Source organism: Vulpes lagopus, chromosome 8, assembly GCF_018345385.1.
Source record: "Vulpes lagopus strain Blue_001 chromosome 8, ASM1834538v1, whole genome shotgun sequence".
NCBI lineage: Eukaryota > Metazoa > Chordata > Mammalia > Carnivora > Canidae > Vulpes > Vulpes lagopus.
In genome coordinates, this window is record NC_054831.1 from 61,723,573 (window position 1) to 61,747,405 (window position 23,833).

Sequence of the window (23,833 nt, forward strand, 5' to 3'; positions counted from 1 at the left end):
AGATGAAAGTATATTATCTTTGATACTATTGATTTTCAGTGTTTCATTTAGGTTTTAAAATGTCTTCAACAGAGTAGCAAAAAAATGGCCTTTATTTGATAGGCTTTTCACATATATCTATATACTTCCTTTTGGGCTTTGGGGCTCCATTTTATGGTATCTTATTATACTTTATCATTAACTCCTCTTATTTAGATATACAATGTAAGGCTATAAAAGCTAAAGATTTCAATTGTCTTGTGCACGATACTATACATGTATGAGGATAGTTTTTTTACTTTGGTTCACTTTTGGACATAAGTGAAAGAGCGTAAGATACTTCTAAGCCAAGAATAAGAGTTTGAGTCTTCAGACTAGATTTCTTGTGACCTTTTGGAATATCTCCCCCAGCTCCTCATGGACTTTCATGGGCTTAAGTTTGTGCCTGAAATAGATTTAAGGTTTTCTCTGACCCAATTCTGTATGCCATTTTCCAAAAACAATCAGTCAAAGCACAGGAATGAATGTCTATTTCCAAAATTGACGTCTTTTGTTTACTATCTTTCCTGGTGGATTAGGATCAATTTGATCTGTCCACCCTGAAGGCAAATGAACTAAACTTCAGTGATGGAAATTACTACCACTTGCTTACACTTTTTAAATTTCAATTTTGTGTTTGAGGTGGTCATCATCTTTAACACAGATGATTTCCTGAATTCTGTTTGCAGGTACCCATTAATGTGCAAATCCTATACCACCTAATGGAGCAGTGATACTCAACTGGAAACCAAATAGTGAAAGAATTTAAAATCAAAGCACATCAATAGAGTGATCACTTCATCTCCAGATTCAATAACCTTTTAATATGCCATAATCATACTTGTTAGGAGAGAAAGCAGCTAGAGTAGAGATGCAGAAAACTTGCTTAAATAATATGAAAATGGAAAAATAGGTTCTCCAGAAATATTTGTGCAATTTTGGCCACTCCAGTCAGATGACCACCCTGAATGCATTTAGAAATAGCACTCTCTTGGGACACAAGGACGCCTCAGTAATATTTTGGAATTGAATTTGTTATATTTCTTTTTAAAAAGTTTGCCCTAGTTACAACACAGCGTAAAGTCATATGCACAGTCGTAGATCACTAAATATTTATTTTGTCTCCTGGTTAACAATATTTTGAGATTCTATGAGGATTGTTTATTTTGTTAAAATCACCATCCAGAAATGTTATAAAATATTTATTCAGCTAGTGACAAACTAAACTGTGTACAGATTTCATTACATATGAAATGGTGTCTTAACATCCACACCAGGACTGCAAAGGAGTGTTTTAGAAAGGAGATAATATAACTAAGCCATTATCGAAAATATAAATAAGTAATAAGTGAGAAAGTAAACATTTATGCCCAAATAAAGGCAATGAGTGAGGTTTCAAGGTATAAATCCGGTTATGATTTTACGTTCTAAAGATGGCCAATTTGCATCCTACAGGTCAGCAATAATTTTACTGACTTGAGGTCTTATTAAATAAAACATGTTTCTGGCTCTCCTGTTTCTCCCTGGGAAGGGCTGTCTTTTGCCTGCTGCCTCCTCAACAGGCTTTGGTTCACTTGGGAAGTGGCAGCCTGAGGCTAACTCACAAATATCTTCTTGTTCTCCCCTTCCCTGTATTGCACACACACAAAAAGTGAGGCTGAATCTTAGCATACTGCTTATAAAAGACTACTAATCTCAGGGATAGAACCAGATGCTGTTGGGGTGAATGGATTTGAGGGTGAAAGGGATGGATAGATGGGGAGAAGGATAGACAAATGGAACCACACGTGGGATTTGAAGAAAAATTCAAGGCTTCCCCCTCTTTACCCAAGTAGTTTTTTTAAGCAACATTTTAAATTAATCCTATTTTCCTATGACATTAATGTATAATATTCTTAAAAATAAGAAAAAAGCCAAGTGCACAAAGTACAATGATACAAGCATACTTAAGAATATAGCCAAACTTTAAAAATAACAAATGTTAAGGGCAAAACATAGTTTATATGGTGCCATGAATCTGACACCATAATTTGCCTCAACCTGCCTTCTATTAAAGGTAACAATAATATAATGGCTACATTAATTAAGTGCTTGTTGTATACCAGCCACTCTCCTAAGCACTTTCTGTGTGTTCAATGGTTAATTCTGTACAGCACTCCTGTGGGGTAGTTACTATTATTGACTACATTGCAGAGATAAGATAACTGAAGACCAGATAAAGTAATTTATCATAACCTTGTTTGGTTTTAATAGGAGAAGTGGTCATTCCAAGAGCTTTAACCCATTTTCAACAGCTTTATTTTTCTTTCTTTTTTCTTCCTCTTCTCTCCTTCCTTCTCTTCCAGCAAACATAGATTTTAAGTACATGTGATGGCCATCACTGGCCTAGTCTCAGGGAGATGACAAGTCAGACGTAGACCCTGCTCCCCTCTTGAAGGCACAATGCTAATTCTTAACCATATTTAAGTTAATTGTTCTTTATTTGAAATTACCCAGGTTTTTTTTTTTTTTTTTTTAGAATTCTTTGCCAGAATTGCTAACATGAAGAAGAAACAGCAGTACATACAGTTCAGTGTCAGTTGAGGGGTTAGTGATCAGAGGTTCAGGGTGCAGACTCTGAGGCCAGACTGCTGGTGTTTGAGTCCTCATTCCAATTTTGTTGATTTTTTCAAAGAACCAGATATCATTAATTTTCTCCATTATTTTTTTATTCTTTATTTTGCTGATCTCCACTCTCCTCTTGATGATTTTCTTCCTTCTGCTAACTTCAGGCTTAGTGTGTTCTTCTATTTCCAGTTCATTAACTTGTAGAGTTAGGTTGTTGATTCGAGATCTTGTTTTTAATGTAAGCATTAACAGCTGTGCATTCTCTCCTTAGCCTTGCTTTACTTGCAGTCCCTATGTTTTGGTTTTTGTGTTTTTGTTTTCTAATTTCCCTTGTGATTTCATGATGATACATTGGCTGTTCAAGAATGTGTTGCTTAATTTCCACAAATTTGTGAATGTCCAGTTATGTATCTGTTACTCATTTCTTAACTCTATCCCACTGTGAGTGGGGAAAATTCTTTGTATGATATCTATTTTTTAAACCTGTTGAAATTTAATTTGTGACATAACATATGATCTCTTCTATGAGGTCTTCCATGCACAGTTGAGAAGAATGTGTATATTGTCATGGGGTAGAGGATTCTATACATGTATGTTAGATCTAATTGGTTCATTGTGTTAAGTCCTCTTTCTTTACTTATCTTTAGTCTGGTTCTTTCCAATAATGAAAGTGGGATATTGAAATTCCCAACTATTCTTATAGAACTGTCGGTTTATCCCTTCAATTATGTCATATTTGCTTCATATTTTTTGATGGTTTGTCATTAGCTATGTAAATGTTTATAATTGAAACCTTTTATTAATATATGATGTCCTTATTTGTCTCATAATCTTTGGATTGAAAATCTACTTAGTCTGATACTAGTATAGTTACCTCTGCTGTCTTTTAGTTACTATTTGTATGGAACATCTCTTTTCATACTTTCACTTTCAATCTGTGTCTTTGGATCTGAAGTATAGGCAGCATATAGTTGGATCATGTGTTTTTATTCTTTATGACAAACTGTCTTTTGATTGGAAATTTTAATCCATTTAAATATAAAACAGTTACCAATGAGGTGGGGCTTATTTCTATTATTTTTGCTATTTGTTTACTATGTGTCTTAAAGTTTTTTTGGCTTATTTCCAGAATTACTGTCTTCTTTTGTGTTTAGTTGATTTTTTTGTAGGGAAATGTTTAAATACCTTGCCTTTTGTGTGCTCTATCTCAAATAAATAAATAAATAAATAAATAAATAAATAAATAAATAAATAAATGCAGGTACCTGGATGGCTCAGTCAGTTAAGCATCCAAATCTTGATTTTGGCTCAGATCATGATCTCAAGGTCCTGAGATTAAGCCCTGTGTAGGGCTCCATGCTCAGTGTAGAGTCTGCTTGAGATTCTCTCCCTCTCCTTCTGCCCCTCCCCTTTCATGCTCTTCCTCTCTCTCTCTCTCTCACACACACACACATAAATAAATTAAATTAAGTAAATAAATTCCTTGCCTTCTTTTCCTCTATTAAAGCTATCTTCTTTGTTGTCATCTTAGGGATTCTTTCTCTGACTTTGTCTCTCAAAAGTTTGACTATAATGCATCTCAGTGTGGGTCATTAAGAGTTCATCTTACTGGAGTTCCTTAAGCTTCTTGGGTGTTTATATTCATATATTTCATCAAATTTGGGAAGTTTGGAGCAGCCCCAGTGGCTCAGCAGTTTAACGCTGCCTTCAGCCCAGGGTGGGATCCTGGAGACCCAGGATCGAGTCCCATGTCAGGTTCCCTGAATGGAGCCTACTTCTTTCTCCCTCTGCCTGTGTCTCTACCTCTCTCTATATATGTCTCTCATGAATAAATAAATAAAATCTTTTTAAAAATTTGGGAAGTTTGTAGCCATTATTTCTTAAAATATTCTCTCTGCCCCTCTCTCTGTCCCTCCTTCAGGGACTCCTGTAATATGCATGTTGACCTGCTTGATGGACCTTTGACTTCTTTTTCTTTCTGTCCCTCAAAGTCAATGATTTCCACTGTCTTGCCTTCCAAGTCCACTGGTTCTTTATCCTGCCTGCTCAGATCTGCCTTTGAATCCCTCTAGTGAATTTTTCATTTCAATTACTCTATTTTTCAGCCCCATAATTTCTTTTGGCGTTTTGTTTTTTTGTTTTTTTTTTTTAGGTTTTCTATCTCTATCTTGGTATTTCCATTTTGTTCACACATTGTTTTCTTGGCCCTCTCCCCATCTTCCTTTGGTTCTTTGAGCATCTTCAAGACAATTCTGTTTAAGTCTTTGGCTATTGTACCACCATCAGTTCTTTTTCCGGAATAGTTTCTGTTGATCTTATTCCTTTAAATGAGCCATACTTTCCTGTTTCTTTTTATGTTTTGTGAATCTTTATTAAAAACTGGACATTTGAATGTAATAATGTGGTAATTCTGGAAATCAGATTCTCCCCCCACCCTTCTCCAGGTTTTAGCTGCTTTTTGATATTATTTTTGTTGGTAGTTGATTGTGCTGTTGTTGTTGTGGTTGTGGTTGCAGACTGTCTCTATGCTGAAGGTCAAATTGAGATGTAATCTTAATGTGTTTTCAAATCTTTCTGAACTATTCCCTAGGCATTTACACACACTTTCCAGTTTTTCCCCATACATGCAGATGTTTCCAAATGTCCCAGTCTTTACATCTAGCTCCCAAAAGGGGGAAAAATGTGTTGGGGAGAGGGTGAAAAGAGCACTAGTTCTTTAAATCCCCTGGAAGTCACTTCAGCCAGAGGGGGAAGGGCTTGCAACAATGGAGGAAAGAATGAAAAACCAGGGGCTACATCTTTGTGCCTCTGTGATGAGAAGCACCAATCAGAAGTCAGAACACAGATCCTGATCTCTGGAGGACAAGGCACTTTTTGCCTGCCCTGGCTCCTGGAGGCTGCTTCAGGAACACATGTACAGCTGCCGGCCGCATGACTGAGGGGTGGAGGATGGGCAGCCATTAAGAGTTGAAAATTGACTGAAATTAACCTCAATTTATAGTCCAAGCCTTTCTCTTGAAAGTTGCAAGCCTTCAATAAAGTCCAAAGTGCCAAGACAGTTGTCAGACACATTCTACCAATGCAATTATTGTCTATGTAGGGAAACAGATTCCTGACACTTCATACTTGTCCTTCTTCCCAGAATCCTCTATGTACATGAATTTTCATATAATGATTTACTGTTTAAATTGTATATTCTTTCAATAATGAATTATAGTGTATAAAGGAAAGCTTTAGGATATTGAGCTTTATTAAATTTGGACAAGAATTACTGAATACCAGCTATAAGTCTCAAACAGAATATAAACAATAACAACAAAAATTTAAAGGATGGATAGGTCATGTTTCTTTGTTTTATCTGAAATTCTCTTACTTCATATTGACCATGAATTCTGATAGGCAGTCATGTTTTCTTTTTATTAGCAAAAATATAAAATAAGAGAAATAAGTCAGTGCTTATTAAACAAAGTTTAATAGACAAAAATAATATTTAAAACAAAGATGCAAATTAGTAGTGAAAAGATTAGGACTCACTGCTGTAGAACTTTTATGAATATTAAGTAATTTTCTAATGGTTCAAAAACATCAATCATGGTATGCACAAAAACACTGTTACCTGCTACACCTAATTTAAGATTTTTAAATACCTGAGTAGTCATCAAAGGTTGAAGAATTTTAGAACAAGAGAAGACTTTAGAGATTAGCTTTGTTTGGTTGACTGACTTTGGGTTGGTTAATTATTACTTTAGAAATTTAATTTCTTTTTCCTAATTCTCTGAAAATGGGTATTACAGTGGAAAACATCTCAGTAAAAGTCAGATCAAATGATACTGGTTTGTGGCATAGTAGAATATTTTGATATGCTGTGTGTTCTCTTCAGATGGTGATAAAACTATTTGAGGGTCATTTAGCGTCCATCTGTTACTCTTTTAAAGAACATTTTGGTTTAAAACAGGTTTTGAAAATTAGCCTTTGAACTCATGCACAGACTTTCTGAAAATGCTTCTCTAGCCCACCCAAAGAAGCATGATACTCTTCAATATAAAATTTCCAAAAGAAAATGAGAGAGGAATTTGCAGAAAGTAATCAATTTTTCCATAGGTAAAAGTGCCAGTGGTTTAATGAAAAAAAAAAAATCAAAGTTAAATTTATTATATAGTTAATTAGAGTTTTAGATTTTCCACGGTCCTTTTAGAATAAAGGCTATTAATTTTGTTTATTGAACTATAAATTAAAACACAATTACAAATCTATTTTTAATCATTAATGGTATGGATTTTTCATTGCCCAAATAAAGAGCATCTAATCTAACTTTGAAAACTGGTGTCATGGAAAGGAAGAGTTGTATGGAAAGTAAAAGAAAAAATTCTAGTTGGTACTTTCTTAAAACTATAACCATCCCCTCTAGTGAAAATGCAAACCTAAAAGTGCACACATGAATGATCTGACAGCTGTGCTGTTCTTTCAGCTTCTACAGATGACAGTGCAGCCGAGAAGAAAGGGAGCACCCTTCATGCTGGCCTCATTGTTGGAATTCTCATCCTGGTCCTCATTATAGTAGCAGCCATTCTTGTGACTGTCTATATGTATCACCATCCAACGTCAGCAGCCAGCATTTTCTTTATTGAGGTAAGTGTCAGTCATAACACATGATAACTGTGCTGGATGATGAACTCTTTGCATTTGCTCACACCACCTGTATTTAATATTCAACACATGATTTCTACATTTTGCTGTTGCAGGCAGGTTTCACACATGCATGCACACACACATATTGATAGATTGCTTTCATATGATAAGTTCACTTATCTCAGGAGCTTTTAAAGCAATAAGCTATCTTGCCTTTTGCAGATCTAAAGAAATATAGAAACCATAATGTTTTTGTCCTATGAGACCGAGTGTGTTAACCAGCTGTTCTCCTGATCCTAGAAAGAAATGCAGCATATCCTGAAGGCTACAGGACTTAGCTTAGATATAATGATCAATAAATACTAATTGAGTATTGGCTGGATTCATAATGCAATATGATGAGCCTGCTCTCAAGATGCTCACAAACCATTTAGGAAAAATATAGCTTTCACTCCAAAAAAACAGTATCACAATAAGATAATGGTAGGTGCCATCACCATTTTGTGTAATGTGTATATATTTATATATTTACAAAGAAATGCACATGAGTCACACACATTCACACAGCCACAAACAGAACACTGTGTTGAATTCTGTTTTTTTGTACAGAATATAGATTTAGTGCCAACTCCCAAGAAAAATCAGGTAGGAAGACTAGGGTCCAAAGCCAAGCCCTCAAGTTCAGAAGGCGTGAAATTAGGATACTGGGAGGCCACTGGATAAAGTTCATGTCATATTCTATGCCTCAGATGGTTGGAATTCCTAGGACCTTCACGTGTGCAGCTTTTATTCCAGTATCTTAATGGGGCTACTGCTGTTTCAACCCCCACTAAATAGTTAAGCAATGAGGGAAACCTTCTCCCTTAGAGTTTCAAACATATAGATTTGAAATCTTTTCCAATTCTGTGGCTGATGTACAAAAAGGTTGCCTAGAATTTTGTTCGATTGTTGAGTGAGAAATTATAATAAATTTTAAACTACAGAATTACCTTTGTCCCCTATAATAGAGAGAGATGAATGATAATCAATTAAATAATTACTCAAAAGTCCAATATGTTTCTCAGCTGTGTATAAAATAAAGTCTCCTTAGGTCAGCATTTAAGGCCTTGGTGATCTGGATCTTGTCTGTCATTTCGATCTATATCCCATGCATCTTCAACCTGGAGGTGACAATACCATGAACTTTCATTTTTTTGCTCTCCTCCATACACATTCCAAATTTTCCATGCCACCAAGACAATGCTTATTCTGTTTCCTCCACCAATAAAGCCCTCCTCTTCCACCCCAATTCTTGAATTTGGGATCTGAACAGACTTCAATGCCATGTATCACCCCATAAGCTTCCCGGAACCATCTCGCTGTCTGGACAGCTGGACATAATCTCTCTTCCTCCTCTGAAATTCTATCCATCATAATTCATCTATGTCTTTCTATGGCATTTACTTTTCTGTTTCACATTAGAATTAGCTATATACATGATTTATTCCCCCCTACAGACTTAAAAGTTCCTTAAGATTTGGATTAAATAACAAAGTTTCCTTCAAATAAGAGATATTCTATCAATATTTTCTGGGAAAAATAAATCCTTTGACATTTCAAACTCCCTCTACAATTTCACAAATGATTTATTCCAGAAATGGCATCCTCACTTAAAATCATAATAATTGTAGGGATCCCTGGGTGGCGCAGCGGTTTGGCGCCTGCCTTTGGCCCAGGGTGCGATCCTGGAGACCCGGGATCGAATCCCACGTCGGGCTCCCGGTGCATGGAGCCTGCTTCTCCCTCTGCCTGTGTCTCTGCCTCTCTCTCTATCTCTCTGTGACTATCATAAATAAATAAAAATTAAAAAAAAAATTAAAATCATAATAATTGTGAAATTATCAAGCATTTAATTTAGTTGGAAAATTGTTTTTTAAGTTTTGCTAATTTACTTCTTTTTCATGGAAGGACGTAGGGAAGTTTCCTAGGTCAGGACTGTGTTCCTCAAAGAGCTGACAAGTGACAAGCTGCAAGGCTTCAGTGACTAACCAGACATCAGGCTGCTACTATAACTCCTTACATATTGAAGCCTTTTAATGCACTATACAGTCTATTTTCTGACATTGTAAAAAAGAAGATACTGTAAAATATCTGATGGTAATGGAATTGGAAAGTTGCACAGTGCAGAAGACCTAGTTCACAGCAGCTCATAGCAATCCCTATGTAAATACAAAGTGAGACTGAAGAATAGTAAAAGTTTTTTTTTTTTTTTTTTGGTTTGGTGTTTTAGGTTTTTGTGGATTTGAGGGGCATTCATCTTAGAGATAAGTTTGTTTTGTACCCTCTCATAACACAAAGGAAGAGACCGAAGCTCAGAATGGTGGGATGATTTCTCCAAGGTCAAAGAGGGATAGCTATAGGAAGAACTCTCTCGTCTTTCCAACACTCAAGAAAGCAGAATCATTCTGTAGATTCCTGAGATTTTCTTCCCTTTGCCTTTTTCCTTCCCACTGGGTTGATTGCCAATTTCTGCATAAATCACTTCTTGCTGTTGTCCCCATGCAGCTCACAGTGGCTGGTCAGCAGGTGATTTTTGAAGATGATAATCATAACTTTACTATTATTAAAGCTGACCCATGCTGACAAATAACACACAGACCCATGATGACTTCACAGTTACTAACATGCTAAACTCGGAATTTGAAGGTTTTGAGTTACTAGTTAAGTTAGAGTCATTGATGCATAAAGAGATTGAATTTACCAGTATTGTGTAAATTGCTTTTCATGTTCTTCATTATACTGCTATCTACTTTTTAAATGCAATTGATGTGCTCTCTCCCATTATGAAAACAATACCTGCTCATTATAGAAAACTGACAGAAATGTAAAGAAGAAAAAGTAAAGTCATCTTCATAGTACTGACATGCAGAAACAATCACTATTAGTATTTTAATTTATTTTATACTGGAATTTTTATATGCAGAATTTGATGTTTGCCCAGTTAGTTAACTATGATTTCACTGAGATGCGAACTAATATTTCTTTTAAATAACATTTTTCCATTTGTCAATGTCATTTTGATGGCTGTATGCTATTCCATACAGCGTTCACTCAGTAGCTGTATATTGATTGCCTCTTTTGCTGTCAGGTGGTATTCAGAAAGCACCGAGGGCCTAACATTGCTTAGAAGTAAAAAAGAACCTATTGCACCAAATCTGACTAGGTATTAGGTTCCTGTTGCTGCTGAAACAAATTACCACAAACCTAGGAGGTTAAAAGAATACATGCTTATTATCTTACAGCTTTAGAGGTTAGAAGTCCAGAATTAGTCTCACTAGGCTAAAATCAAGGTGTCAGCAAAGTTGGTTCCTTCTAGAAGTTTCAGGAGAAGTCATTTACCATTTTAGCTACTTGAGGCCACGTGCATTTCTTGACTTCTGACCTCTTCAAATCATTCCAGCCTCTGCTTCTGTCATCACATCTTCTACTACCAATTCTACACCCCTTTGCCTCCTCCTTGTAAATCCCCTAGTGATTACACTGGGTTTGTTTGGATAATCCAAGATAATTTCCCCATCTCAAAGTCCTTAGTTTAATCCCATCTACAAAGTTCATTTTCCCATAGAAAGTAGCATTGACAGGTTTTGGCTATTAGGACATGGACATCTTTGGAAGGTTATCATTCTGTCAACCACAAACTGCATTAAATGCATCACACACTACTCATTAAACTATGACAGACCCTTGAGTATAAAACAAACTCCAATTTTTGTGATTTTAAAATGTTACCTAGTGTGTATCTTGTGTGTTTCATAATGAAATCCAGATTGCATGAAATGGTTGTAGACTTAGTTCTTATGCTACACACTGGGTATACTGTTATGAAATTTAATGATTTTACCCTTGAGTGGATAAACCAGAGTCATGCAACCAGTATGGTATTGTGGAGTATTGGGGCTCCTCCTTTTTGTTGTTGGGGTTTTTTTTCTATTATAATTAGCCTTATTATGACACTAATAATGGTAATAGTGAACATTTATTAAATTCACTAGTGGAAGTGATTTCCACTTATTACCTTGTTTAATCCTCACCACGACTATAGGATATACAAAGATTATCTCCATATCATAGATGAGGCAACTGAGGTACAACATTTAAGTTACTTGTTCAACATCATGCGTTTAGCCTAGTGGTGGAGTCAGAATTTGAGCCTTGGATCTCCAGAGACTATATCCTGTTTATGCTGAACATTTTCTTTAACTTTAACTAGATAATTCATTTTGTGTTTACCTGATTGACTTTTCTCATTAATTTTCAAAGACACCTGATTTTGACCAAATCCAACATATTACACAAGAATAACTAATGCACTTTAAAATCTTTTTAAAAATCAGGTTTATTATCTTGAAACAAAATAGCAGAGAACAAATATTCAAATAATTACATGTACTTTAATTTTTAATAGATTTTAATAAAACTACCTATTTGGAAAAAGTAAATATCCCTTAGATTCTACATTACTGTTTGCTGAACATTTCTAAGCATAGATTCTGTGATTTATAATAAATTTCATTGTTGCATAAATATGGGTTATAGAGATAAATGTTTACACTGTTACTTTCACACATCACAAATTAAGATTTTTAACTAAAATACATAAAATTTAATCTAACTGAAGGTCAAGAAAATAGTATTATACAGTGATAATCATATGAAAAAGAATCCCTGTGAAAGGGTTCTGTGTGAACTATAAACAAAATACTTTAGTAATGTTAATGAAAGTTTTTTTTAATGAAAGAATTTATGTTGAATACTACCCTTGATTTTTCTTAGTATTGTAAACAAAAGCTGATATTTAGACATTTATATATAGATTTGATTGTTCTCTATTAATAAAAATAAAGATAAATGGAGAAGATAAGACCCTAATGATAAAGGGTGATCCATACCATGGAAAGTAGATTCTATGAGGAAAATATTAAAGTGTTTTGTGAAGCAAAAACTAAGAATACTTCATCATAGTGCTGATGCTATACAGTACTACTGAAACACATCCTCACAAGGAAAGAAATTAGTACAAAGGGTTCACTTAAATATGTTAGAGAAGAAAGCAAAAATTATAGGCACAATGTCCCTCATGTCTCATGAGGACACTAAGGTAGTGCAATGGCAATAGGATTTGCCTTTATACAGGATATAATTCTTACCTTGAGGATTAGAGAAAAGACAGGGTATAGAGCTGAGCTGTCAGTGTGATAGCCACTAGCCCTATATGGCTATTGAGCAACTTAAAAAATGTTTAGTCTGGAATGAGTTGCTTGTAAAATACCCACCAGTTTTTAAAGTTTGTGCACAGGAAAATAATGTATAATATGTCATTAATAACTTCTATATTAAGGGCAGCCCAGGTGGCTCAGCAGTTTAGTGCCACCTTCAGCCCGGGGCCTGATCCTGGAGACCTGAGATCGAGTCCCATGTCAGGCTTTCTGCATGGAGCCTGCTTCTCCTTCTGCCTATGTCTCTGCCCCACCCCACCCCCCCCGTCTGTCTCTCATGAATAAATAAAATCTTTAAAATTTTTTCTATATTAATTACATGTTAAAATGCAAATCTCTTGGGTATATTGGGATAAATAAAATATATTATTAAAATTAATTTGGGGGGCATTCCAAGATAACACCACAGGAAGACCTCCTCCCACAGACACACTGAATCTACAGCTATATACTGAACAATTTCTATGAAGAAGACCGGAAAAAACTGTGGAACAGTTCCTTCACAAAAATGATAATAAGGCCATGTGGAGATAGGCAGGCATGAAGAGGCAGTCTCCACCAAAAGCCACACACACCCCCAGCATGGCAACTCACAGTCAGGAGGGATCTCACAAATCCAGAACTTCTCTCTGAGTGAGGGGGTTCCACCCCACATCAGGTACCCCAACCCCTGGGACCTGCACCACAGAGACGAACTCTTAAAACACCTGTCTTTGAAAGCCAGTGGGGCTACAGTCCAGGAGACCCAAAAGTCTGTAGGGAACTAAGATCCCTAAGATACTGATCTTAAAGGGCCCACCACAGAAATAGCAGTTTGAAAAGCACCTAAACTATATGAAAAGGAGATTTATTTGCTAATCTTCAAGCATCTGCCAGAGGGTAAGGAGACTTTGGGACTCTCTCCAGAAATGGTGTGCTAGTAAGCACCATTTCTGCCCCCTGTTGGGACACAAACTCACCTGCTAAAGCCAGTGGGCATGCCTCAAGCCTGCATTTTTCTTGTTGTCCCACTATAGCCAGTAGGCATGCCTCACCCTTGCACTCTCCCATGAAGCTTCAATAAATAACTGAAAAAAATCATGAGTATGTGAAGATTAAACATCTACTGAACAACCAACGGGGCAATGGAGAAATTAAAAATATTTGAAACAATTGAAAATGGAAGTAGAACATACCAAAATATATGGGATAAAGCAAAGCAATTCTAAGAGGGAAATTCCAAGTTCATAATAAAAGAGGCCTAACTCAAGAAACAAGAAAAATCTCAATCTGCCTTTATGCCTAAAGTAACTAGAAAAAGAAAAGCAGAGCCCAAAGTTAGGAAGAAGGAGAAATTAACAAAAATAAGAGCACAAATATGAAGTTGAGACTAAAAGGAAGAAAAGGTCAGTATGCTGGTACTTTGAAAAGATAAACAGACTTACCTCGACAAACCTTAGCTAGACCTACCAAGAAAAAAAGAAAGAGGGCTCAAAAAAATCAGAAATAAAAGAGGAGAAATTACAAATGATACCACAGAAATAAAAAGGATCATAAGCTTAAAAGCATAGATAAGTTCCTAGAAACATATAATCCTCAAAGACTGAACCATGAAGACATAGAAAATCTGAATCACTAATAAGAAGATTGAATCAGTAATCAAAAATCTCACAACAAACAAAAGTCCAGGATAAGACAACTTCACTGGTAAATACTACTAAATATTTTAAGACGATTTAATACGTATCCTTCTTAAACTCTTCCAAAAAACTGAAGAGAGGGAATGCTTCCAAAATCACTTACAAGGCTAACATTACCCTGATACCAAATGCAGGCAAAGAGACCACAAACAAAGAAAATTCCAGGCCAATATTCCAATGGACATTGACACAAAAATCCTCAACAACATATTAGCAACCCAAATTCAATGATATATTAGAATAATCATACACCATGATGAAGTGGAATTTGTTCCAGAGATATAAGGATGGTTCAACATTCGTAGACCATTCAGCATTATACACCTCATTAACAAAACGAAGGATAAAAATCATATCATCTCAAGAGATGCAGAAAAAGTATTTTACTAAATTCAATATCTTTTTATGATAAAAACTCTCCAAAATAGTGGCTATAGAGGGAATATTCTTCAACATAATAAAGGCCATATATAACAAGCCCATAGTTAACATCATATGCAACATGAAAAGCTACAATATTTTCATATAAGATCAGGAAAAGAGAAGGATGCCCTTACCACTTTTATTCAACATAGTATTGAAAATCCTAGCCAGAGCAATTAGGCAATAAAAAGAAATAAGAGGCATACACATTGGAAAAGAAGATGTAAAATGGTCACTAGTTGTGGATGACATGATCTTACATATAGAAAACGCTAAAGGCTTCCTGCATTGAGCCTGCTTTACCCTCTGCCTATATGTCTGCCTCTGTCTCTGCCTGTCTTTCACGAATAAATAAAATCTTAAAATAAAACAAAGACTTGAATGTAAGACCTGAAACCAAAAACTTCTAGAAGGAAACACAGTGGTAAGGTCCTTGACATGAGTCTTGGTGATGATATTTTAGACCTGACCCCAGGTGCTAGGTACTCACAAGTATAACAACTAGAGATAAACAAAAATGACAAGAGACAGCCCTTGTCCTCATGAAACATACATTCTACTGGGTAGAGATAGGTGATAAACATATTTAATCTAGGGTGGATTTCACATTATTTAGTTTTATAAAACAGGCAACCTTTATATAAGGCTTGAAGACAATGTTACATTTTTTGGCTAGTATGGTAATAACCAAGGACTTACAAGTTTGAGATTATCTCTGTGTCTAAACTGGCAATTTGCTAATCATCATTATCATCATCACCACCATCACCATTTTATCATTTAAGACTTTTTATAGAGCTCTAGATATATATTTGGAAAGAAGAAAAGGAAAAAAAGAAGGGAGGAAAGAAAGAAAGGAAGTAAGGAAGAAAGACTGTTTTCTAAAACAGTTAATGTTCCTGAAGGACAAAGCAGTTTCAGCATTCTTAAATTGTGTATACTGATTTGAATTAGAAGTCACGTGACAGCTTTCACAATAAAACCAGAAGGAAATGTCTAAATACCAATCATTGCTCATATCATACTTCAAAATTCTTATTATTTCCAGGAGTCAAAAATATCTGCCTTTAGTGGAATATCCAGTACTTTTTAACATGAAAATCATAGAATATGAAAAAAAAGACACCTCAGCCTGTGTGCAAACCCAAGACTCTATAACTATTCCAGGATACAGTGTATTAATTCCCCAGGTATCTACTTCAAATTCATTTCCCTGAGTTTTATGTTTTATCTTAGAAATGTGTATGAATTTTACATTATACATGTCTATAATGTAGACATATATGTTTGATATAAAAAATGATTTTTCCCAGGGGTGCCTGGGTGGCTCAGTCAGTTAAGCATCTGACTCGGTTTCAGCTCAGGTCACAATCACAGGGTCCTGGGATGGAGCCCCGGGTCAGGCTCCTCACTCAGTGTAGTCTGCTTAAGATTCTCCCTCTCACTCTGCCTCTCTCCACACACTTGCTTGCTCTCCCTCTCTTCCTCTGAAATAAATAAATAAATGATGCCTTTTTAAAAAAATTATTTGACTCAACCTTCAATCAAAGTTCACATTCCAAAAGACAATTCTTATTTCTTAACCTCAGTTGCATAGCTCTCGATGCTATAAAATACAGATAAATTGAAACCACCAAAACCCCTCTGCTCCGGGAACCTAAGTGGGAAGGTTCTTTCTATACCTTTATTACATTCAGACTGAGTGTAGGAATAGAAACCCGGGAGAGTGAAATAATATGCTGGGGTCACGTGAAGCCTAGTTTCAGAGCTCAAACTTGAACCCAGGACTCCCCGTTCTAGGCTGCAGGCTGTGCCACCTACAGCAGCAGTGTAACAACAGTCTTTAAGCAGTTTACCACTCGAGGGATTCCCCATCGCAACAAATATTTGTGAATAACAAGGACCAGTGGAGAATATGATTAAAGGAAGACAGGCAGCTGTGGCCCTCAATGTTTCCTGGCAATTGACAGTGCCTCCAGGAAAGAAGCCAGAGGACAGGAGCCAGGCAAGGATTCAAAGGCTGCTGCTGGGGAGGAAAAAAGTGTTTACTCAGAGTTTGGCATCTTGCTTTGCAGCTGCTAGATGCATAACACTTGGGAATTGGGAAGACATGAGCTGTTGAATAATCTATGTAATAAATGGATCATTTCATAGACTCACGAGTCTTTTTTTATCTGGAAGTCACATGTTTTTTATAATTAAGTTTTACTCACAAGGTATTCCTTAGTCTTATTCAGTCTTAAAGAAAACTAAAAAATGATTTGTTGAAACAAAATACTTGTCATTTTCATTTCTTAGTGGAGGCAGAAGATAGTGTTCACTTTTGATAAACTGCTGGGAGGACGGAAAGATGAAGGAAAACTTGAGACAGTTTAACACTCTGTTCTAAAAGCTTGCCTTGTTCAATGGCAGCTTCCCTGAAAAGATATAGCAAAATATAGGGAAAATCAGTGAAACTGATTTCCTTTTTTTTTTTTTTTTTTTTTAAGATTTATTTATTTGAGAGACCATGAGTGGAAGGGGCAGAGGGAGAGGAAGAGAATCTCAAGTAGACTCCCTGTTGAGCACAGAACCCAACTTGGGGCTTGATTTCTCGACCCTGAGACCCTGAGATCAAGACCTGAGCTGAAACCAAGAGTCAAATGTTTAACTGACCTTGCCACCCAGGTGCCCCTGAAACTGGTTTGCTTTAAAAAAAAAAATTAGATGGTGCTAGTATGTCTGTGGTTTTTCTCCCTTTCTGTTCTGAAGCACTGGAATTTTTTTCATGTATATCACTGAATGTTTTTGATAATCAGTTCAAGTTCATGGTGATTCCCTTGTGTATGTAATCACCAATATAAAGATTTTTTAATAGATGACAATCTTTAACTTACTTTTCTGGGTAACATTTTAATTTAAATTCCAAAAACTAAAATCGCATTCCTAATTTACTGAAATATATTCTTCCCTTCATTGAGAAAAATTATTAAAAATACTGAATAAAATGTTTTATACTGCACTGAATTCTCTGCTCAAATTCCTTCTTAATTACCATCCCCTAAGTTATTTCTAATGGTGCAGAAGGCTGTGAAATAAATCATATAGGTGTATATATTTACATATAAAATCTCCACAGGGAAGCTCTTAGTAGATGAAAGTATCAAATGAATAAATAAATAAAAACCTGCAGAGCTATAATTCACATGGGCAGCTGTAACCTGAATTATGACATTTTGAGTACATGATAAATGTATTAGGTATTCTAATCCTCTCCTTCTGTTACCTCTTTAAAAGAAGATTATTCCACTTATAGTACCAACTGTTGAATAATTTTTCTTGTGACTTTGGTAACTATTCCTTGTTAAAATAAGTCTTTCAATTTCTGGAGGCAGAAGATAGAAAATTCAATCTTAGCAATAATTATTGCTTTTCACAATAATAATGAACTTATTCAATTAAAAGATTTTTCCCAGCAATAACACATGGTATAAATTTTTTCTGACAAAAATACAAAATTAAACCACTTAAGTTGATTATGACATGCTTCAGTGTATAAATAATACAATAATGGCTTATGATTGTAAGAAAATGAAAATTTTAAATTTGAGGTAGGACATTAAAAATTATCAGAATCTAGAGAATACAAATGTAGAGAAATATATTTATTTTAAATAATAGAAATAATCATGTTCTTTGTTATTCTATTAGAAATGATTAGCCAAAGATAGATTTAATTTGCAAATGGGCTAGATTATTTTGCTCTATTTTCTTGAGGTGGTATTCTATAAAAACTTTCTTAATATAAGTAAAATAATTTTTAATTCAAAATTAAGACAACTTTTCTTACATCCCATAATAAGGGAATATAGCATCAGAATTATTAGTTCTATTTCTACCTTCTCTACTTTCAGCTAATTACAATATTTATATTTAAATGAAAAAGTCATTCATCTGTTAAAAAATATTTTTTTAATGAACACTGACTCTGTGCCAAGTATCAGCATTGGCACAAACTTTGAAAGAGAAATATTTGTTTTATTAAAAGAAAACTTTTTCTTCTATAAAGAAAATAAATTTGTGATAATTATTCAAATATCTGTGCAACATAAAGTACTAGAGTTCTGGTTAGGCTAACCTTCTCCTAATTGTGTGTCAGATTTTTTTGTTTTATATATGAATTTTCACATATCATTTTTTCCTTGTTTTTCAAACTTTCCTTGCTGTTGACCTTGAAATATCTGTGATTCATTAGCTTGTAATTGGACTTGAACCTTGAATATGTCTGAGTTTAATATGGAGAATATCTGATGTAACATGAGGTTGGGTAAAAAACACTGAATTTCAGTGAAAAATAATCTCAAAATTTATCGTTTATAGTAGGTGGCTGTCACTTTAAAAAGGTATGTTGCATGAAAAGCAGGCTGGCATCTCACCAACATGGTAGACAACATAGTTAACCTAAAATGTGTTCAGAGGAGACCAATGAAGAATATTAAGGACTTAAAATTCACACCAAGAAAGGATGAAGGAAAGATAAGTTCTAGGAGAGAAAGTGTAGAAAGAGAAGCATTCTAGCTCCCCACTGGTTTTAATGGGCTATCCTGTGAACGACATATCTGACTTGTTCTGAATGGTTCTGAAGGATGGATATGGGGATTGTCAGGGAGAAGCTATGAAGATAGAAATATGGGCTCAATATAAACACTTTCTAATAATCACAGGTACTCAGAGGCTCCTGAGTGATGAGCTTTGCATCACCATACTTATTTAAGCATTCAAGAAGGCCCTTTGTTAAGGACTTAGTAGAGGGGATCTAAGCATTGTATAAATGATTGAGCTAGAATGAATTTATTCATTTCATTCTGTCAATTCATTCTGTCTCTGTGAGTCTAGGATGTTATGGCTTCCTCCCACACCCTAAAATTGTATATGTTTTAGTACAAAAATAGCAAAGTATACTAAAGGTGTGCTGGTGTGTGCTTACAGTTTCTGAAGACATCTTTTTTTTTTTTTTAGTAACCCAAAGTGAAAAAGTAAAATACATACCCACACAACAAGGAAGACTATAGTTCTTCTATTTGGAGAATATAATTCTTTATGAAGTAATACTTGTGGGGGCAACCCACCAACTTTTCATCTTTTAAGGGAGTTCATAGTATTGAGTGATGCCTTAAATTTCATGTTCATGTCACTATAAGACAAGAAAGGCATAAGCTTGTCTTTAATTTAAAATTCTGCATAAAAACAAAGGAATTTGTCAGAAAAGTAACAACTTTTATAAAGTGCCTTAAACAAATCTTTCCCAATATGGGGCTACTTGAAACAGAAGAAAGTAACAAAGAGCCAGAGATCCAAAGTGCTATTCTTTGCTTTGTCTGATAGGACTATCAGATAGTCCTCTTTACAAACACATTTCTTAAATTTTACCAAGTAGAGAAGTTGACAGTTAAATATGCATGCTTTCTTTAAATAGGTAAGAGATGCAAAGCATACTTGACATTTTCCACTTATAAATAAATGCTTTTGTGGTTTTCTTTCTATCTCCATCTTCTAAGATTATTCGGAGAGCTTTTGGTAGAACATGTAAACTCCAGCCACTCAAAAATCACTTTTGCCTTCCCTTCCCTCTCACATTCTGCCAAGCATCCTGAGGCAGTTTTTCAATATTCGCACTCAAAAAAACTTTCCCCTGAAATTTAAGTTGGCATTTTTCACATTCCTATTTCATTTAAATCTGTGATCATTTCTATCTTTATATTATAATCACTGCTGATGAACAAAGTGCTTTTTTCTTCTCACCCATTCTTTTACCTAGAGCAAACACAGACTTCAAGTTGAAACTCCCATGTTTCCATAAATAATGAAGTTGAGTCAAGTTCTAGACAGGTGCAGATTTGTTTCCCTGACATAGAACGAAGTGTAAATCCATACTCTGGATCAAAAGAAGTTAGGAGGAGACTAAGCAGATACTTAGCTTTCCTCCATGTATCCCCACTAAGGAAATATATCATTATCTCTTATTGATCTGCAAGTAATAAAGAGACAGATAAATCTCTGCCTTGCCTTGCTGCCTTAATGAATCTGCAATATTTATATATTTATTCATTTATTCATCTCAGCCCATAGAACAATTGCTTATGTTTTTTTTTTCTTTTTCAATGAAAAGTAGGTATAATACTAAATTATACTCAGTAATATTTTCACTCAAATCAATTTGGTGACAGGTTTTATATTGATAAATGATGGAATTTAACAGTAAAAAAAAAGTCCTTTAGATATCAAAAGATAGTACTAATGGAAGTTTCTAGGAAGTTGTAGTGGCAGTAGCAGCATAATTTTTTTCTTTAAAAATATCCAGATAAAAAGAGAACAAACTGGATATAAAAACCAAAAACCTGTGGACAACATTTACAACAGAACTAGCTGACAACTTATATCTAAAATATAAATAAGAACCCTCAAATACAACAGATAATGACAAACCACCAATATCCATGGATTTGAATGCTGTCGGTATCTATGTGAGAGAAAGCAAATGGTGAGAAAACAAACTACACAAAAGGCCTGAAAACAAGAACCACAATGTAGCCAATAGGTGTTGACTGGAAAATACAGCAGGTTAATGTAAGGACAGTAGCAGAAAACTGGAAGAGCGTTGCCAACTCCAGCTGCAGGTGAATACAAGGGACCTGTGTAAGAGTTTCTGAAGGGGCTAGAGTAGTAGAGTCCAAGGAATTCTCAAAACTGACTTGCCAGGGCCACCTTCCATGATCACAACCACACTAGGAGAAAACTATGGGGGAGAAATCAAAATTGAGTAGGATAGGGACAACAGAATTTTTAAAAAAATTTTAAAAATGTAATGATAAAACTCAGGAAATTTCAGGAAGCAAGCCATCATATGTTTTTAAGACCATTGAATAGAAATGGAACTCTGAAGTTGTCAATGTTACTTGAATAAACCCTCTTTCTAAAAGTTTAGAGAAACTAAATTCACATAAAAATGAGTAAAAGCAAATTTTGGAGGTAGAAATCCAATGGAAAGATAATATAAAGAGAATAGAGAGCAGAGTAATATTCCTACAGACAATGAAAGCACATCATAAAGACATGCTTTCAAAATCTAATAAAAATTCTAAAATAGTATTTCAAAACTAGGTAGAAAGCATTAAGAAAATGATGCGAAACATGAAAGAACCACCCAAATTGGCATTAAAGAAACTTAGAAAAACCAACCTGAACATCAAAACACCACTTTGGAAATGAGGGGAAACACTAGAATAACAAGAAGAGCAATAACAAGAAGAGCAAACAAAACACAATTCTTTATGACTTAGAAGTAAAAGATTAAAAGAGAAATCTTTTTTAGTTGAAAAGAATTTTAGAAGGAGATAAAAGGAATTTGAGAGTATCAGTGGAGACAGAGTCTGTAAAGCATCAAAAAGTATTTATTTTAGGTCATAGGTGTTGCAATCCAGGAGACAGAATTGACCTAAATCAAAAGTGTGCTCTGAATTGAATTGCAGACAGTGCAGTCTTATAAAAGCAAAAACTGCGAGGTTACATAACTTGTTTTGAAAGCACTATGATTGATGCTGGCAGTTTAAACTGATTATCTAATACACGATTTGCTTTTTAGCTAACAAGTGTTACATTACCTCTATTTCAGTCCAAAGTAGAAGAATGTGTTCCAGGAGGTGGTCAATTTGCAATTGACAAAAGTCAAAAGTTCATTATGTTCCAAGAATTAAAACAGGAGATGTGTATGCACATCTAATTCTTCAATATCTTTTCAACTCTATAAGTGACTCATTTATCAATGCTTACTTTATTTTGAATCTTCTTTCACAAGTGATAATGACAAATATTAAAGATTTGCAAAGAAGATCCAACATGTGGATAATAGGAATCCCTAAGGAAGAAAATCAAAGCAATCAATCAATACCACAAAAAATAATTCTTTACAAATTTCTTGAATCTTAAAAAAAAAAAAATCAAAGTGTTGAAAGAACTCACAAGGTATCTGAGATGACTGGCCAAAAACAACCAATATTAAGATTTATTCTAATCAAATCAATGAACTTTTTTTTTTAAGTTTCAGTTTTAATTTTTATTTATTTATTTATGATAATCACAGAGAGAGAGAGAGAGAGAGGCAGAGACACAGGCAGAGGGAGAAGCAGGCTCCACGCACCGGGAGCCCGACGTGGGACTCAATCCCGGGTCTCCAGGATCACTCCCTGGGCCAAAGGCAGGCGCCAAACCGCTGCGCCACCCAGGGATCCCCAATGAACATTTTTTAAAAAGAAAATATCCTTTGTGCCCTTAGGCAAATGGAACACCTGATTTATAAAGGAATAGTAACTATATCATCATTAAATTTTTGTGCCAGAGGAAAATGAGATAAAAATACTACAGAAAAGACTGTGTAGACCAAGGCTTTCTATTCAGTAAAACCAACCTTCAAGTATAAAGAGCACCATCAACTATTATCAATATACAAGAACTCTGGCAATAGTGTTTTCAGGAGCCCTTCTTGAGAAAATTAAAGAACTTTAGATGAACAAAATCACAACAGAGATATCAAACAAGAACTGGTGAACTCAGTTCACCCTTCTGGTGCCACTCAGAATACATCTATATACTTTCCCCATATGACCTCCCTTTGTGCATTTGGAAATGGTCATCACTATAACACACACTTCATGCTTCAACTGGCTTCATCTATCAACAAACATTTTGGAAATCTTTAGAAAATGTTTACAATATTTTTCTATATGTCACTCATTTATATATTTTAAATGCAATTGCTAATATATCAGTAATATAATCAGTTATACTTCAATTAAAAAGTAAATGCAATTGCTAATTTATATAATAGGTATACATTATATGTTATATAATAATGTGCATAATTTGGGCAGCCTAAGTGGCTCAGTGGTTTAGCGCCACCTTCAGTCCAGGTCAAGATCCTGGAGACCCGGGATCGAGTCTCTGCCTCTCTCTCTCTCTCTCTCTCTCTCTCTCTCTCTCTGCGTCTCTCATGAATAAATAAATTTTTTAAAAAAATAATGTGCATAATTTATATATGCACATTCTACACTCCCCTTTACTGTTAAAATTGTAATCATAAATAATAATACTAAATCATTTATTTATTATTGCTTTTGATCTGGCATATATTGTACTAAGGGTCTTATGTTTGTAAATCTCTGAGCATCATATAAACCATTAAAATGA

At 34.9% G+C, this 23,833-nt stretch overlaps 1 protein-coding gene across 2 annotated transcripts in view; it reads left to right on the forward strand.

Annotated features, from left to right (window-relative positions):
- The window catches only part of PLXDC2 (plexin domain containing 2), a 451,801-nt gene that overhangs the window by 407,890 nt on the left and 20,078 nt on the right, over positions 1-23,833 (forward strand). For both annotated transcript variants that reach the window (XM_041765805.1, XM_041765806.1), the window contains one exon: positions 7,094-7,254. In XM_041765805.1, the coding sequence (XP_041621739.1) occupies positions 7,094-7,254 (161 nt within the window). The remainder of the gene's footprint in view (positions 1-7,093; positions 7,255-23,833) is intronic.